This window comes from Halictus rubicundus, chromosome 8, assembly GCF_050948215.1.
Source record: "Halictus rubicundus isolate RS-2024b chromosome 8, iyHalRubi1_principal, whole genome shotgun sequence".
In the NCBI taxonomy this organism is placed as follows: Eukaryota; Metazoa; Arthropoda; class Insecta; order Hymenoptera; family Halictidae; genus Halictus; species Halictus rubicundus.
Genome location: NC_135156.1, coordinates 5,061,661 through 5,077,698, shown reverse-complemented (window position 1 = coordinate 5,077,698; position 16,038 = coordinate 5,061,661). Strand labels below are relative to the sequence as shown.

At 43.9% G+C, this 16,038-nt stretch overlaps 2 protein-coding genes across 3 annotated transcripts; one reads left to right on the top strand and one right to left on the bottom strand.

Moving 5' to 3' along the window:
* Positions 1 to 22: 22 nt before the first annotated feature.
* On the top strand, positions 23 to 7,012 carry LOC143356706 (cationic amino acid transporter 2). Of its 2 annotated transcripts, XM_076792615.1 has the most exons (12): positions 102 to 155; positions 659 to 773; positions 1,205 to 1,451; positions 1,859 to 2,143; positions 4,426 to 4,530; positions 4,622 to 5,000; positions 5,512 to 5,651; positions 5,958 to 6,060; positions 6,140 to 6,288; positions 6,365 to 6,531; positions 6,601 to 6,709; positions 6,779 to 7,012. In XM_076792615.1, exons 2-12 carry the CDS (start codon positions 744 to 746, stop codon positions 6,904 to 6,906), a joined length of 1,842 nt encoding a protein of 613 aa, XP_076648730.1. In that variant the 5' UTR covers positions 102 to 155; positions 659 to 743; the 3' UTR covers positions 6,907 to 7,012. The 2 variants fall into 2 exon arrangements, with proteins under 2 accessions (XP_076648731.1, XP_076648730.1); XM_076792616.1 differs by lacking the exon at positions 659 to 773 and having other exon boundaries at positions 23 to 155.
* Positions 7,013 to 7,014: 2 nt separating this feature from the next.
* Prp6 (pre-mRNA processing factor 6) lies at positions 7,015 to 15,312 on the bottom strand. The gene is made up of 18 exons (XM_076791944.1): positions 15,149 to 15,312; positions 15,000 to 15,059; positions 14,795 to 14,921; positions 14,152 to 14,702; positions 13,283 to 14,063; positions 13,006 to 13,221; positions 12,577 to 12,918; positions 12,025 to 12,368; positions 11,679 to 11,946; positions 10,814 to 11,151; positions 10,565 to 10,710; positions 10,263 to 10,487; positions 10,020 to 10,180; positions 8,588 to 9,941; positions 8,083 to 8,435; positions 7,663 to 7,830; positions 7,387 to 7,586; positions 7,015 to 7,254 (listed from the first exon to the last, which is right to left on the bottom strand). Exons 1-18 carry the CDS (start codon positions 15,241 to 15,243, stop codon positions 7,107 to 7,109), a joined length of 5,877 nt encoding a protein of 1,958 aa, XP_076648059.1. The 5' UTR covers positions 15,244 to 15,312; the 3' UTR covers positions 7,015 to 7,106.
* Positions 15,313 to 16,038: the final 726 nt, after the last annotated feature.

Below are 16,038 nucleotides of genomic sequence, written 5' to 3'. Positions count from 1 at the left end.
ACACTAAGCCATGTAGGCATCACTATTACTGTTCCAAGAACGATCGATATCAGATAAGAATAAGAACGGTCTTTAGTAAAATAATCCTCACGAGCAGTTCAAAGTCGGTAAAGAAACGGAGAGGACCACTTGCGAAGGAGTAATATCCATAACAGGTATGTAGAAAACATTTGGGACAAATTCTATTCGAAACGTGACACTCTATCGCTTCGAACAATAATCAATCTAACGATAAACAGCTCGTGTAAGAACACGTGACTCGGTGTTCCATTACATATGCATTCACCGTAAACGATTGGCAGGGCGGAACGTTGCAACGGTTTTTAAACTATGAAATTAGCAATATTGCTCGAAAACATCTTTTTCTTTGGCTCTGCGATAATCGCAGCCAGGCTGCTGGCCCGCTTGACGAGTGTAAGCGAAAGATGTTTTTTTCTCGATCACGGTGCGCGTGAAACGTTCGATAGCTCGGGATCACGGTATCAACGAACTTATCGAAGAGAATCAACGAACCAGCGGAGCGATTTGATCACATCAGTTAAGACCGGTCGCCTCTAATCTAGCCGCGGGGCGATGAAATGATTCTGACCAATTGAACGGTTCAATCGCACTCTACGACCGATATCTACCAGGCTTGATTTAAAGACATTTTAATTAGCGTGCCTTTAGTCGGGAGCCATGCGTTCACCGCGTTAACAACCCAGCAAGTTCGTACGTATTCGCTAAACGACTTTTGCGCCGAAATGGAATCGTCGATGAGTACCCTGTACAAGGTAAGCTCTCGAATAACTGTTTTACGGAGATTTCCAGCTACGGAAAAGTTGATGCGAAAATCCAGCCTAGCGCCGACATGGAGATCGAAGTAGTTAATCGATGGACTGCGGATTTTATACATTCATGGTAAAAATTAGTGGATGAAACATAAAACAGCGATGGTATTTGATGAATGTAATATTACAGGCAAGTAATTTTCAAATAATTGAAATTATTCACAAAAGAAGTAAATTTGTATTAGACTTCTTGTTCTGGCAAATGAGGCACACTTAGTAGTTGCTCTGCAGCAGCTATTCGAGACGAACGTTCTTCAGAACCGTTTCAAGAATCGAAATCGATATTGCAACAGTTTTCCAGCCCTAGTTACAAGGATCGAGGCCCTTCTCCAGTTTGATAGAGATATCTCATCACGTACTTCTCTCCCTTTCAGCTGTACAACATGAGGTCGTGGAAAGTCGTAGACCTCCTGAAAGCTTTCGGCCGAAAGAAGGACGCGAATCCTCCGCAGGACACCAAGTTGGCGAAGTGCCTGACCACGTTGGATCTAACGGCCTTGGGAATCGGCTCTACCCTCGGCGTAGGTGTCTACGTTCTCGCTGGATCGGTCTCGAAAACAACCGCCGGACCGGCTGTTGTGATCTCTTTCGCCATCGCAGCAATTGCTTCCATGTTCGCAGGTACAGATTTTCGATTAATCCTGATCCTTGCCAGTCCGGCGGATAGTGCAGTTCGTGGTCCCAGTATCACCGATTGGTACTCGCAACTCGTGACCCGGCTGAAAAATATCCAAGTGTAAAACACTTCTTTGCACCCAGAACACAGTCGATCGAACTTCACAGTATGTACCTGGATATTCCTTCGTTTCCAGTTTCAGCAGTGTACTTCTTCCTTTTCATCGTGATCCGTAGACTACCGGTTTTAGACACGCTACTGAAATCTGCAGTCTGGCAATAGATTCTGATAACTTAATGCATTACCTAGCGGCGATTATTTCATAATCTTTGAAAGCTCATGGTTCAAGCTTTCCCAATGGGTTGTCGAACGTGAGCGAGTATTAAGAGGAGTGTTTCTCTTTGTGGATTAGGGCTGTGCTACGCAGAATTTGGAGCTCGAGTACCGCGAGCCGGATCTGCGTACGTGTACAGCTACGTGACCGTGGGCGAGTTCACGGCTTTCCTGATCGGTTGGACACTGATCCTGGAGTACGTGATCGGCTCGGCGAGCGTTGTACGCGGTCTAAGCACCTACGTGGACGCGTTGTTCAACAACACGATGAGGAACGCGTTCGAATCGGCGGCGCACATGGACGTCGATCACCTCTCCTCTTATCCGGACTTCTTCGCGTTCGGAGTAACCCTAATCTTTTCCGGTAAACAACCTCGTAAACACTCGATCTGTGTATCTTTCTGATTTTTCCTATTACGCAATCGCCGTCACAGTGGTCCGTATCCGTCGATTACACTGTCCAACACCAAAAAAATTTTGCAATACCTGTTGGGTGATTCTTATACACTTTGTCATCCTAAAACCGAATCTGAAAGTAGAATTGCTCCATCACGCAACGTTTTCGAAAAATGTTGGTGTTTGTAAAAATGCCCGATTTTGATACAAAACGACGTGTTACGCAAAAACTAAACACGCGAGAATGTTCAAATTTGAGTCAAGAGATAGAGGGGACTCTCCTCTACATATTCATATATTCAATTATATTTTAATGTACTTCCTAATAGTTGTAAATGGTTGTTAAAGTTTGAAAATGTGCCGACGCGGGTACTTTGTACGCTCTATTTTTGTATTTATGTGAAAAATCCTTTATCTAGCAGGAATTTACTATACAGGAATGCATTCTACAGACATTTCTGGTAAAGAAACCATTCACGAAAAGTATTTGGTTCCCTTAATGTACGAGGAGGATCAGAAAATGTTAATTGACAGCGTGTGCGCGACACGTTCGCGCCAGACGGCCATTGCAGCCTTTTCTCGACTCGCCAGGGCCGTCGCTATGCGTAGTGGACGTTGGAACCACTCAAGTATGTCTTTGCTTACTATTTACATACATTTTTTTTGTCTTTTTGGGTGCCAATCGTTACAAAAGATTATAAAAATACGAGTTATATTCACATTTCATTGTGCAAATGCTTAATAAAGAAAATTGACCGCAGCAATGCGGTGACTGGAAAATTTTATTTTCAGTAATTGTTGTCTTATCTTTATAATTGTAATACCAATGATCATTCAAGATTCTTCCGATTAAAATAAGTCCAAACATTATGTAAATGGGACTATTTTTATCGATTTTATTGATCGAAGTACATAATTAAGACATAGGTTGCTCTATATTAAATCGATAAAATGTCGCGGAAGTGTATAAATCAGCCGGACTGTTTTTGTTATATTCATGACGAAATTATTTTAAAATCAAAACAAGGAATACAATTCCAGCATTAATCTTTCATCAAGATATTTAAACAATGGAAAAACGTTACAAAGGAAAAGACTTATGTGCGATGCTTGCTGATTACTGCTGGACACTTATTATTGAAAATCGGAATAAAAAGAACAAGCGTCAAGCAAGGCGGAAACATTTTTAATTTGTTTGCATCAGAAATAGGTAAGTTTTTGTATTCAATTTTCTTTATTAAGCATTTCCACAATGAAATGTGAATATAACTCGTATTTTTATAATCTTTTGTAATGATTGGCACCCAAAAAGACAAAAAAATGTATGTAATTAAGCATAGTAAGCAAAGACATACTTGAGTGGTACCAACGTCGACTACGCATAGCGGCCCTAACGAGTCGAGAAAAGGCTGCAATGGCCGTCTGGCGCGAACGCGTCGCGCACACGCTGTCAATTAACATTTTCTGATCCTTCTCGTACATTAAGGGAACCAAATACTTTTCGTGAATGGTTTCTTTACCAGAAATGTCTGTAGAATACATTCCTGTATAGTAAATTCCTGCTAGATAAAGGATTTTTCATATAAATACAAAAATAGAGCGTACAAAGTACCCGCGTCGGCACATTTTCAAACTTTAACAACCATTTACAACTATTAGGAAGTACATCAAAATATAATTGACTATATGAATATGTAGAGGAGAGTCCCCTCTATCTCTTGACTCAAATTTGAACTTTCTCGCGTGTTTAGTTTTTGCGTAACACGTCGTTTTGTATCAAAATCGGGCATTTTTACAAAAACCAACATTTTTCGAAAACGTTGCGTGATGGAGCAATTCTACTTTCAGATTCGGTTTTAGGATGACAAAGTGTATAAGAATCACCCAACAGGTATTGCAAAACTCGAGAAAAGTTTAATTTTGTTGGACAGTGTTATCCGCGAGTTGTCAGGTTGTTGCATATGAAATGTGTGCGATTTGGAACAGTATCGTTAAAAAAAACATTTCTTTCCTCGAAGCGAAACTTATCAAGAAAGCTCGAGCGGTTTGATCCAATTTGAAAATAAGCATTTGGTTCTCGGGGGTCAGAAAATTCCCAGAGGGACGTTCTCTCAATGACGAACGGCGTGTAAATAACAACGGTATGAATTTAGTTCGCGTTTTCATGGATCCGGGCTACTGTGTACGCTGCCCTCTAGAATCCGTCCTCTTCTTTCTCTCCGATTCTTGACTGGAAATCGGTTTTCTCAGCCGCGCTGGCCTTCGGGGCGAAGGAGTCCTCCGTGGCGAACAACATCTTCACCCTGGTGAACCTGCTGGTGGTCCTGTTCGTGATCATCGCTGGATCGTTCAAAGGTAATAATAATAGCAGTAGAATATTTGATCTCGGCACCCGAATAATAGCAGAGCCTGGCTAACCGTATTTGTGATTCCCCGTTGGTCGAAGCTGACGTGAATAATTGGAAAACGGAACCTCCGTGCACTGAAGAGAGCTGTGAGTACGGGACTGGTGGATTCGCACCCTATGGCGTCGCCGGCATCATAACAGGAGCCGCGACGTGCTTCTACGGCTTCATCGGTTTCGATTGCGTTGCGACCACCGGCGAGGAGGCGAAGGAGCCCCAGAAATCGATTCCGATAGCGATCGTGGTCTCGTTGACCGTCGTCTTCCTGGCGTACTTCGGCGTCGCCACGGTCCTCACCACCGTTCTACCTTATTACGAGCAGAACCCGGACGCGCCGTTCCCGTACCTCTTCGACAAGATCGGCTGGAGCTGGGCGAAATGGCTTGTCACGATCGGCGCTATCTGCGGCCTGTGCGCCAGGTAAACTCGCTGTTCTCGATCGCAGCTACCTGTCCGATTTCGACGACTTTTTGGATATTTTGTAGAAATTGTTATTTGGCACCACGTATTGACTAGCTCTTCAGGAACAGGGATGAAGCGAGCACGAAGGTCCCGCACAGAACTGCATATGCGACACTGCAAGAAGTATCTGTTGCCATTCAATTAAAAAGTGACTATATTGGTTTGGGTTAGGCTCGGTAATCCGACCGGCAACGCTTGCGTGGACTAGTTATAACAGACATTTCTTGCAGTCACGCGTATACAGTTGTGCACTGTCATGCAAAGGAAAAAGTTGACTCGTGACATAGCCAAAAGTCATTGAATCGTAGGGTAGGTAGCTGTTCTGCAGGTTCACCATCTGTTCGTATTAGAGCTCTTACTATTCCTCGAATCTACGAATACCAAAAGTTGGCTGTATTCGAGTTGAAACGAACTCCAGTTCGTGTCCGGTGTCCCGACATGACGATCGCTTCTGCTTCGACTGTTGCAGTTTGTTAGGTGCAATGTTTCCGCTACCGCGAGTCCTCTACGCCATGGCCTCGGACGGATTGATTTTCGAGTGGATGGGCAAAGTCAGCTCGCGGTTCCAGACGCCTCTGGTGGGCACCTTCTCCGCCGGACTTCTCACAGGTTTGCCTTGCGCGGAAGACCTGTTCACTGTTTGCGTCTGCACCGTGGCTCTTACTACCGCTTGTATCTAAAACCCTGTACAGGGTGTGCCAGAATTATATGTCGCAACTGCCACAGCGAGACTACGACTTTCAAGAAAACGATACTCAAGATCAATTTTACGGCCACTTTGTTTCACAAATCTCCACGGATCCAAAGGTGTGCAAACTCGCAGTGGTGGCATATCGTCGTGACGTATAATCTTGGTACACCCTGTACAATATCAGTGGCGCAAACATGAATGCAAATTTACACGTTTATTCGCAGGCGTGCTGGCTGCAATATTCGAACTGACACAACTGGTTAACATGATGAGCATCGGAACTCTGCTCGCCTACTCGATCGTCGCGACTTGCGTTTTAATACTCCGGTAACGAATGGCAACGACCCCAAGCTGATTCAACAGGTAGCACAACCTACCTGAATCATCTTGATCGCTCTTGTTTCAGGTACGAAGAGAGCGAAGCATACGAAAAGAAGGGAGACCATGACCCGAGGACCATAACGTTCATCGTTAAGCAATTGGTTAACGTTAACAAACTGAAGCACTCGACGAAACTGACATCGCAGATCGTCACGTACCTTGTCGCCTGTTACCGTAAGAATCTCGTTTCTCTTCTTCGTTGTCTCTTCTTCCGATTGATGTAGCTGCTCCATAGAATATTCTTTTGCAGTTGTCCTGTGCGTCTGCATCGGTGTCCTAGCTTCATTGTACGTCGAAGATATATCGCACGGAAGAGCCGCAGTGGTCGTGCCCTTAGCGATCATAGTGGTCGCTTTGCTAGCCGTCATCGCCTTTATCTACAAACAACCGACTTCCGGAAAGAAACTTGCGTTTTCGGTACGTGCGCTTATAACGAACCGTTCCCAATGAGTTTAAATTGCTAACTACTTCAGTGGTAATCCCCAGGTTCCACTCGTGCCGTTTCTACCCGCGCTCAGCATTCTCATAAACATTTACTTGATGATGATGTTGGATAAGATGACATGGGTGCGATTCTTAATATGGATGGTAGTAGGTGAGTGAATCGAATCGTAAAGCTGACTCGACCAACGAACCGTGAACTATGCTCTCTGTTTTCTTCTAGGACTTGGTATATATTTCTGCTACGGTGTCCGGCACAGTAAGATGAGGCAAAAGAAATTCCCGATGACAACCGAGAACGTCATCAACGAGGAGACGTGGAACACCACAGACATTCCCAAACTCACGTGATACTTCTCTTTCTCTCTGTATGTCTCTCTTAGAGAAGCGTTTCCAATTTCTAATAAAAGTCTTTCGACAACTCTGAGCACCTTTCAGATCACGGTAAAAGAACAAATCTGCTCCATTCGTATATCAATATAAACTCTATATTACTATATTATGATATAAATATTTATCACAAGAAGGTGTTGGACGAGAAGGAATTCTCATTAGAGAGCGAACAGGGATTTGAGATCGTTGAGTGTGAGCTTCGAGACGGCCGAGTTCTTGTCGCCACTGAGAACGTTCGCCGCTATATCCATTTTCTTCTCCTGCAGATGCTTAATGCGTTCCTCGATCGTATCCTTGCAGATGAACCTGCAAAACCATTTCCATGCTTAACCTGGAGCTGTTCGTGGATACTTAAGCCGCGGGGTCACACGAGCGTTGAAACGACGGACGTTGCAACGTGCGAGCCCAGTCTTATCGATAGTAGTGTCAGCCACTCACTTATATATAAAAACATCCTTTTTCTGTCCGAAACGATAAATTCTGTCCTGAGCCTGCACCTCCAATTGCGGATTCCAATGAATATCGATCAACAACAAATGATTCCCGCCAACCAGATTCAATCCGACGCCTCCAGCGGTGAGGGATAGCAATAATATCTTTGGGTCATCTCCCGGCGAATTGAAGGCGTTCATTATACCCTAGAGAATCATCGAACGCGGAATCGTAAAGTATCGTCGAATATCGGAGAAACCTGTCTTTCATAATCGGATATACCTGTCTGTCTTTGATGGGCACTTTGCCCGTGAACATCATGAACGTAGCGCCTTTCAACGAAGGCAAATAGGCTGCCACGATCTCCAACATGCTCGTCCATTGGGAAACGATGATCAACTTATCGCCTTGTTGCAAAATCGCCTTCACTGTTTTTAGTACCGCTTGCATCTAGTAAGCACGAAGAAACTCTTACTACCCTGGTATTCGAACATGAATTTGAGTATGTACTCGAGTATCAAAACTTGTCGGACCTAAATTTAGGACGCAACCAACGGTGAACCTGCAGAACAGCTACCTAATCTCCGATTTACAGGTTCACCGAACCGAGTACTCGGATGCTCGGATCTCAATCGAGTGGTTATATTTGAGTACTCGGATTTTACGGGAAATGAACTTGGATTGCGTAGGAAAACTAATCACCTTGGAACTGACCCGGTCGGGCCGAAAGACTGGATTATTGGACGTGAGTAAATTGGTTGTCACCCTGCTGTCGACGCCTATCTCCGTTTCACTGGTATCCGCATCCTCTCCTCTATCCATGCCATCGTTTAAAGTTATACCGTCCATTTTCGACAACAAGTTAGGATCTACGTTCTCTGTATCCATCATTCCCGACTCTTCTATATCCTCTTGATCCAGCATAGAATGGATCAAAGACGGGTGGACGCAGACCTGACGTAGGCGCAGCAACAGAACCAAGATCTCGTGTGTCTTAACATCGGCGTGCATCGACAATAATCTGTTTTGCGCTTTCGTGAACTGGGTATTCTTGTCTGGAAATGGATAACGGTTTAACGAGACACGCTCAAAAGCTCTCCAGGAAGAAATACAAGTACGTAAATGTTTACTTTGGTGGAGCTAGCATATTAGGGAGCTCCCCTGAAGTAAATAATTACCGAACTATGTATTCGATTCGCATACGTACTAGGGTTCGAAAGAAAAGAGGGTTTATCGTACTTTCCCGCGGCTAGATCGTACATATGGTCTTTATCAGCTCTCTGCGCCAAAAATTGCGCGAACAGCGTACGGGAATAGACCAAAACCTTTTCGTACACCAACTGTTCCTGCGGATCGAGCTTCACCAACACCTCCTCTATGCATTTGTCGGGCAAACACTCAAGATCGCCTTTGGCCTGCAGATCTTGCTTCGTTCTACGGAGCATCAACGTTTTCATCACGGTCGTCAACCTCTGGCGCCCAGCCGCGTTTTTATTGTCCACCCATCGCTTCCAGACTCGTATATCGTCAAACGGAGAACACTTGATGAACTTCAATATAGAGTACAAATCCAGTTCCTTGTTCTGGATAGGGGTACCGGTGAGAGCCCATCGTTTCTTGGCCATCAGGCCGCATACCGCTTCCGCCGCTTGGCTCTTATGGTTACGGACTACGTGTGCCTCGTCGAGTATCACTCGCTCCCAACGGACCTTGTACGCTGTGGCTCTCGTCTTGAACTCGCGGGACAATATATTGTACGTCGTGATCACCACGTCGTTCTTCGCTAGTCTGTTAGGAACGCTCTCTCTGTTGACACCGTGGTAAACTTCGACCGACAGCATGCCTCGCTTGCACCTGTTGTTGATCTCGTTTTCCCATTGCGACAACAACGACGCTGGACAGACCACCAGGGTGCCGCCCCTGTGACGCAACGGGACATTTTGGTTAGTCCATTCATCATCGCTGTCTTCGTTCGAGTCTTTCTGGCTTGTCTTTGCAATATCAGCGATTATCAACGATATCATCGTAAGGGTCTTTCCCAAACCCATGTCATCGGCGAGGACGCCTCCCGAAGGCTTCTGCCCTTCCCTCCACATCAACCATGCCAACGCGTGCTGCTGATGGGGCATCAACTTTACCTTCAAACCGATCGGGTCTTCTGCTCTCTCATTCTCAGACGGCATGGCGATCAGGGATCCGTGTAAGTCTTGCAATCTTTCGACCGTCAACGCTAATTCTCTATCCAAAGTTGCTTGGGCCTTTTTACCGAGCTCCTTGGTGTCCGGAGACAATTTCGGTTTCATTGGTATGCTGTCTATGTCGATAGGGTAAGGATCTAAGAACTTGCTCGAATGGGACACTTCTCTATCAACGAATTCTTCTTTAACGAACTGTATGTCTTCATCAGAGACAGACACTTTTCGTTCCACATCCTTCGTGAGCGGAGTGTTTTGTAATTCTTCCGCGATTTCATCGATTTCGTCTTCCAGCGACGCGATATTCTCGCGCAATTTTTTGCCTCCGTCCGGTAACAGGTCGATGTTACCAGTTTCTAGTAATATCTAAAAATCCGAAGTTATTAACAACGAAAATGAAATCGTTCTTTTCGCTTCGTTTTTCCCAAGAAGCAACATACTTACTTTCGATTTGGTCAACTGATCCTGCAAGTGTTCCATTTTACAAACCAGTAGAGCTCTCTTTTGCGCGACCATCGGATCTATGTTGCCAACTCCGATCTCTTGTTTCGCCAGTGACATTGTGACATTGAATGATTCTATGTCTTTCTCATCCACGGCAGAGTCTGAAAAGAGACAAAATTGAATGTATGTAATTTCATAAAGTGCTCCTCAACTAGAACTCTTTAACATCTATATTAGACTGACTATTTAAAGACATAGGCTGATCCTCTCTTCTCCCGTCGGACGAATGCATACTGGAATCACTGTTGTGTTCGTCTGACATAGTAAGATCATATGATTCAACTTCATCTGGAACATTATGGACACTGTCTTCAGAATCTGAAATTCGCCTCCCCTTCCTTCTATTTGAAAATCTGTCCCGAGGTTTTGTTTGTCTGCCAACCATTGAGTCATCTTGTTGAACTTCCTCTGCAAAATCGTATATTCGTAATACAGTTTCAATACTACGTCCTTAAGCTACAGATATAAGAGAATTCGATAGATACCATCTTCTTCGCTGCTACTGGCCGAATTAACAAAACTATGTACATAACTGTCCTCCTCGTTGTCGGAATATTGAGGAATATGCTTTTTGATGCTTTCCTTAACGGCATTTTCCGTTAACAGAGATTTTCTCAACGAAGCCGCGTGTCTGAAAAAGGGTTCAATACAAAACACGTGTAGGAATACCACCCATCGGTACGATGAGAGAAACTTAGATTTTATCGGTACAGAGACGAAAACAGTTTGCTTACCTGTCCGGAGTTAGACTCCTGGAACAGTTCTCGCTGCTACCGCTGCTCTCGATCACAAAAACTGGTTCTTTTTCAACATGTTCAACAATATCATCGTCGCTGTCAGATATGACAAACGATCTTCCATTACCAATAGGCGAATCACGCCACCGATTAAAACTTTCATCCATCCGAGCGTCTGTAAGCTTCGCTGTTTTGAAATTGCACGAATTTACATAAGAATAAAGTACAAAACGTGTTCCTGCGTCCTGATTGTTAGGTACCTCGCAACGTGATCCAGGACAGATTTCAACCGAACTTTTCAAATTGACGAATATGGCGCGAATATAAAGCATAGAACATTTTCACAGAAGCGAAACTCTCTAGCTTATATCAGTGCTCTGACTCCAATGAACGTAGCCTCGGATCTCCGTATTGAAGTGCGCATGCGTGCACAAGTTAGCCGCGCCTACTAGCAAATAGGACGAATACTTCTTCAGTTATTTGTTTACATTTGTGAGATGGATGCATGTATGCTTGTGTGTGAAAAACAGAAGAAGGGCGAGCTGCGTGGATGTAAGAAAAAAAATCGTTGTATACGTAACGAGCCGACTTTATTCCCACATAATTTGTATCTATGCCGAGAATATTACCATTCATATAGAGTCCTGATCAATTGGAAATCTCAGTCTGAACTAAATAAAACTAAATGCGCCTACTGGTCTTATTGAATTTTATTTACAAAACACAGTACATAATTCGTTCACGCTAAATAAAACTTAGCGTCAACACACTTAGCGCTCATTTATTTCGCTATCGTACGTAAGTCCTTAGAAAGTATATACAGATGAATTAGTGCTTAGTGTATAGATTATTATATCGGAATTGGCAGGTCTTTAGCCACTAATATTAAAATTTGATCTATACTCAAACACCAATTCACTATATTTTTCGATACTTTACACCAATTTTCTCCGTGATGAGGCTCCGCAGTAACGCACCGTTTCTTTACGTCCTCTTGTTGTTCCTCGGTGCCATTTAGAAGTTCGAATTTGTAGAAGTATGCCCATGCATCTCCCAAGTCAGGGTCTATCTTCACTGTTCTGTTGAACCAATCTCTGCATTTTGAAATTTTATGTTCGCACCAAAACAGTCTGAAAAAAAGACACAAGCAATTACCAGAAAAGCCAATTTTAACCCGTCGCGTTGTAATAAATTATTTATTTATTAACTTGGAGACTGCTAGAAGCACGTGAGGGTCGTGTTCGCATTTCTTCAACGCGTCAACGCTTTTGGTTTTCCGTTGCGGACGCGGCTCCATAAAAATCGCCTCTGCCCAAAGCAACCCCGACGTGGGACACTCTTGTAAAGCTTTCGCCATTAGCGTGTTCGCCATATCCCTTACGCCGCCGCTTTTCAGTTCGTTCCTGATCGCCTCCAACCAAAGCTCCGCGTTCTTCGGATTCTTCAAGCGAGCTTTTTCCAAAACTGATCGAGCCTTGGTCACTTGACCTTTCCTGTGCTCTAACTGCGCCAATAAACGCCACAGCGGAATGGAACTCGGGCATTTCTTTATCTGTAAAACAAATCAAAACGTATAAGTACGATTAGATGCTGCACAACATTGTCTATTTATTAGAGGCGTACGAGAACCCGAAAATGTCGGATCGGGACGGGTTCTCGAACATTTCAGGATTATTCTTGAGCATATTAGGGTTCTCGAATGCGTCGGGATTCTCGAATATCTTCGGATTCTCGTACACCTCAACTACTCATGAACGCACCGCTTGGTTGTACGTTTCCAGAGCTTTATCCAAATTTCCTTGTTGCTCTTCAATCTGACCCTTCATTAGCCACAGCTTAGGGAAATCGTCGAACGCTTCCAGAGCCTCTCTCAGAAGCAACAAGGCTGCGTCGAGGTTGTTTAAGGCCCACTCGAGCTTGGCGCTCTTCATCATTACTCTAGGAGTCGGTGCAGATGCTCTAGCCTTTGCTAACAATCGCCGGGCTCTCTCGTATTCCGAATTCTCGGACTCCAGCTTCACGGCCGCTAACCAAATCTCCTCCGAGTTCGGATTCGCTTGAAACGCGAGGGACAAAATACCTCTGGCTGCTGGAACGTCGCCCTGAAGAAGAAAAATACAATCAGATATATGTATGTAAATACGTTGATAAAGCATCGATGTAAGATTTGATCGATCGTGTACACGTACAGCCAGCCACTTGGATTTCGCACCCATCAGCCAAAGCACTTCGCTCTTAGGACAATGGGCAACCGCTCTCTGCAGCAAAGATTCCAAAGACTCTCGCGTTCCATACGTTTTCTCGAAGTACGCTGCACGTAGCCAAATGGACTTTTTGCTAGGGAACGTCGACAATGCGTACGCGTAGACGGCCCTGGCGCATTCCAACGCACCTTGTTGAGCGCACTGAAACAATATATAAATTTAATAATTATTCTTATTAAATGAAGCATATTGTCGAACATACAGTTTCCGCGTCTTCCATCCACGTGTGTTTCCTGTCTTCCTCTTCCACTCCGAAACCTATGATCGCTTTAACGATTACTTGGCAAGTGTGCACTGCACCCGCCTTTTCAGCCTCCATGGCTTCTTTGAACCAGTGCTCCCTGTTGATCTCGACTCCGTTCGCGCTCAGGGAAGATATAGCGCGATCTATAATTTTTTCGACCATGTGTTTGTTCCCGTTAGCTTCTTCCAGTTTCGCCGCGGTGGTCCAAATTTGTCTGTCAGTTGGAATGTTCTCTCTCGCTTTGTTAAGCACTTTCCTTGCGTTGTCGTAGGTTTCTAATCTGGCCAGGGCAAGCCATAAATCCACGCTGGTGGGACAGCATTCGACGGCGCGGCTAAGCAAAATGCGAGCGTCTTCAGGCTCTTCCAATTCGACCGCCGCTTTCCAAAGCCTGACCGAGTTCGGAATATGTTCGAGCGCTTTGCGATACACCCTTCTCTTCGCTTTAGTTTCTGTCTCTAAATCGGCCGCTTTTATCCATATCCTGACGGAAGTTGGTATGTGGCGTACGGATTGAGCGATCACCGCTTTAGCAGTATCTGGCGGCTGGAGTCTGGCCGCTTCGAGCCATAAGTCTTCCGACGTTGGATTCACCTCGCAGCCCTTCATTATCAAATTCCGAGCGGCTTGCACCTTTCCTGTGACCTCCTCCAAACGGGCCGATGCGATCCACGCTGGCGGATGATTGGGGTTCGTCTCTCTTACGGACTTCAACAGCAATCTGGCTTTCTTGATGTCGCTGGAAAAATAGAGTCGATCATAAATTCGAGAAAGGTGCTACCAAAATTAAGGATACTATTCGCGTTTTATTAGGTTTTTAATCTTACTTGATATCACCGCCGTATGTGGGAATCATACTTTGCAGATCGGTGAGATATCCCTTCGGATCGACTACAGTTTGCCCTTCCACGGAATCGGAGACCTGATTCAGTTTGACGTTCATCAAGGTGTTCCTAGCTTGTCCGATTTTTCGTAAATCCAAATCTCCTGTTGGAGTCAGCATTCCAGGTGTTGCCACCCCAGGCATCATAGAAGCTAAACCACTAGTGGGATCGATACTTGTGGACGTTTCGCCGCCTAAGTTTCTAGCCAGCACCGAGTCTGGCAACGGAGTGAACTTCTCTGCCCGCGGATTTCTTTGTTTCCTGTTTCTAGCGTCGCCTACTTCCGGAACGTTCTTCCATTCTTCCTCGGTTACGTTCACCAGTTCTCTCTTCAAATCGGAGAACTGCTGCTGAATTTTAGGACGTTCTTGACGGTACCTTTCCAGCTCTTCTCTGAGTCTTTTCTCCCTGTACTCTTTGCGCTTTTCATCCATTCGCTTGTCAATAGCTTCGTAAATAGCATCGGCTTCTTCATCATCTTTGTCGTACGGATCCTGTGTGAATACGCGATATATGAACTCTTGGATACGGCAAGAAGTTTTTATTAGAACAGTTAGGAGTTTCGGTAAAACAAATGCTACATTACTTTGCTAAAAAGCGACCCTCCGTATCCAGAAAACTCGTCGTAATTAGAATCATTCAAATCTTCCTCATCTTCTTCCTCTTCTTCTTTCTTTTTTGTTCGTTTTGTTGGTGGAGCATGTCGATCATCTCTACAACACACAACCGAATACAGTAGAATGTGTCCCATTTACCAACTACACTAGGAATTTAATACAGCGAATACTTACGACACATCGTTCGCATCACGAGCTGGACCAATATCAGATCTGGTTGTAAATCCTGTAGCTCTGTAAATAATGAATTAAAATAGAGATCAACGATTCGTGTTGTCACCAGAGGTTAGATTAACTAAACAATATTGTGTCGTATATGTTACCCTCTTCCAACACCAGCAACATAACCTAATGGGGCCGGCACTCCCAAGAAATGCTTTTTATTTCTAGTAGACAGTGAAACTGACGGGACTGCCATTCTTATTCTTGTTGTCAATACCTTGGTATAAACAACAAACACTTTGCTTTCATAAATACACAACGGAACTGAACACAACTGAACATGCCCATTCAGATTACGATGAGAAAAATGCTTTACAACAGCCATCTGTCGACTGCATATAAAATTACGGTACCATCAATCGGTGTATTACTATTGACTGTTGGTAACATTGACTACCACTTTAACATGATAAATGAGATATATATTAGGCCTGCAGCCAATCTTATCACCTATACTTGCACAGTACCGAATGACAGGCTGGTGGTAGGTTGTAGACTAGCACATATTATGATATTATACAATATTTATATATCCATTCTTCTCAAAAACTATGTAACGAAGTTTAACGTTAATTTTCAACATTATAAACAATTTTGCGACAACACCTTTTTACGACTGTACACTAAACCGGAGTATAACATAAAGGAATATATAAAATAACGTTTTTTACAGATCAGATCTAGTTATTTACATAAATGTAGGAAATAGTTGTTATTGCATAATTATTTTCAATAAGGGTAATGCAAATTCTGAATCAACATTACTCAACATTATATCCATTTCACTATCAAAATATATAATGAAACATCCCAAACATTTAGCATTCTCAATATACTAAAATGCTTGATAATATATGTGCTGATCTTCCCGCTGTAACTCGCATCATTGCTCGCATCATGTCATTTTACGCCTGAATTTATTTCGAGCCGATTTCTTTATGCGAGCCGCTCGCTTCGTGCGGGTACTCGACATATATACATATTTTATTTG